The sequence below is a fragment of the Rutidosis leptorrhynchoides genome, chromosome 1 (assembly GCF_046630445.1).
Source record: "Rutidosis leptorrhynchoides isolate AG116_Rl617_1_P2 chromosome 1, CSIRO_AGI_Rlap_v1, whole genome shotgun sequence".
Classification (NCBI taxonomy): Eukaryota; Viridiplantae; Streptophyta; class Magnoliopsida; order Asterales; family Asteraceae; genus Rutidosis; species Rutidosis leptorrhynchoides.
The window spans coordinates 149,876,925-149,879,365 of NC_092333.1; the positions used below are offsets into that span (position 1 = coordinate 149,876,925).

At 40.6% G+C, this 2,441-nt stretch overlaps 1 protein-coding gene across 1 annotated transcript; it reads right to left on the minus strand.

The window, feature by feature from the left end:
• Positions 1 to 411: 411 nt before the first annotated feature.
• LOC139890174 (uncharacterized) lies at positions 412 to 1,269 on the minus strand. Its single transcript, XM_071873071.1, has one exon. The coding sequence runs from the start codon at positions 1,267 to 1,269 to the stop codon at positions 412 to 414; it is 858 nt and encodes a 285-aa protein (XP_071729172.1).
• Between the last annotated feature and the right edge of the window lie 1,172 nt (positions 1,270 to 2,441).

Genomic DNA, 2,441 nt, shown 5'->3' on the forward strand with positions numbered 1-2,441 from the left:
GCCTTGCCTTATGTGGGTAGGTATGAATGCTATGTTTTACATTCGTAACGCGTAACGCTTTGCGTATGAAAAGATAAAATTTTATTGATATTTCTTTGCCGCACATACAATATTTTGTGCAACATCTTCGTATGGATAGGGTGATCAATCCCATCCAGAAAATTACAAAAATTGTATTGTGCTTTGTTCAAACTGAAAAAAAAATATGCTAAACAAACTGTGCTGCACGATTCATGTTAACATAATGTTCTCCGTACAGTGTGTTGCATCCTGCTTTTAAGGCTCCCACATTTTGGGCGATTTGAAATACCCATTTACATCGTTTCTGTTAAACAACTGCCTTGACGGTCCTCCCCTAATAAAATTCTCCCGAGCTTCATAAACAACTGATCTCTCCCTTGTCGGTCCAATTTATTCAGAGTGTATCACAGCCACACCATTTGGTGTTGGGAATCGCAATTCTGTATGTGGTGTGGAAATAATTGCTCCAAATTTGCGAAGATTTCGCCTACCAAACAGAGCGTTGAACCTTGATATGCCATCAAGAACCGTGAAGTCCACAATTTCTATTCGAACCAAAGGGTGTGCTCCCAATGTTACATCCAGTTTCACCTTACCAATTGCCCTTATTGATTCTCCCGTGATGCCAGCAATCTTCAAGTTTATGAAGCGAAGCCTATCCTTCACGCTGAACGGATAATCTTTGAAACAATGCAAATATAAGAGATCTGCCTCACTACCTGTATCAGTGTAGATTCTGGTAATGCTCTTGTTCACAATTACAGCTGAGATGACCACAAGCTCTTCTGATAGATGCCAATTTGGGATGGTATAAAATGTGATGGGAGCGTACATCCACTGCTCCATCCTGCGCTCTCCGTCTGTTTCATAATCTTCTACCTCATTCCATATAATCTTGATGTGCCTTTCAGGGGTTGGGTCCCTTTCATCTTTTCTCTCTTCTCTTCTATTCCAATCATGCCATCCACCGTGACGTACCTTTCCTTGCCAAGCAAAATGCTTGTTTAGATCATTCCTCCTGTACTGTTTTCCTGGTAACAGATGGTTTAATTCTCCGGCCTTAATCTTTGCAATGATTTCCCTCATCAATGACTTGCAGTTGTCAGTATCATGCCCATATGCCTCGTGAAAATCACACCACTTATCACTCCGTGGTCCCTGATGCAAATCCATTGGTGGTGGAGGGTGAAAGGTTTCCTTAACATGTTCAGTAAACAAGATCTCCTTTGGAGTTTTTGTTAAAGCCATGATTAGTGGATGCATGTCTAGTGGTTTTCGCTGATGATAATTGTCATGCGGATGATTATTAATCCTCCAACCATGTTGTTATTTCTGGTAATTATTATCATACCCACGTTGTCTCTGATAATTGTCATTCTTGTTCCGTTCTCCGCCTTGCTGTCTAAAATTTCTGTGATAATTATCAACTCTTGGGTATCCCATCTCACCTGCCCGTAAATGCTTCTGTGCAATCACCAATGCTTGGTGTAACGTCTTTGGGACATCATATCGTAACGCGTGAATCAAACTTGTGAAGCGACGCTGATCAAGATAAAAAATACTCCCTCCGTCTCAAATCTATTGTCTCCAGACAAAAAACATGCAGTTTTAGGAAATCCCACTAACTTTATTCTCCACCAATAATATATGTTCTCTCTCTCCAGATTAACCTCTTTTGATTGGTTGAAAAATAATCTGGATAATTAATTTGGGACATCCCAAAATGGAATAATGGACAATATATTTGGGACGGAGGGAGAAATCCTAAAACAAGTTGAGATTCTGGTATGTCAGGTATCTTTTGACACTCGATGGTGTAGCGTTTCATGAAATTGCTTAGTGACTCATTCTGGTGCATTGTTATTTCATGTGCATCAAGATACGACAGCGTACAGCTTCTCAAACTTTGGTATTGCATCACAAACTTTGCCCTTAAATCAAGGAAACTGGTAATACTCCTTGGTGACAAACTAGCAAACCATTCCCTCGCCATTTTCTGCAGCACCATTGGGAATATATGACACGCAGTTTCATCTTTCCAATACTGCAATCGCATAACGCCTTCAAACATGGTAAGAAAGTCATCTGGATCAGTTGTTCCATCATAAACACCGATAGATGGAATTCCCAAGTTTCTTGGTAGTGGATATTCTGCAATTCGGGGAATAAAACACTGAGTTGACTCTGCCATTGCTGGCGGTTTGATAGCTTCATCTCCAATAATTAAAGCAAACAAATTGTCTACAGCCGTTGCCCGGATGGCGGGCTGCGCTAGCTTCTGCTTATACCTTGATGGTGCTGTCTTGGTCAAAATTCCATCCAACAACTTTTCTATCATTTCCTCAGTCATAAAGAACTGCTCTTCTTCTTCTCCAAAGTCCCAATCATCTTTCATAAAACCTTCATCATTGCACTCACGC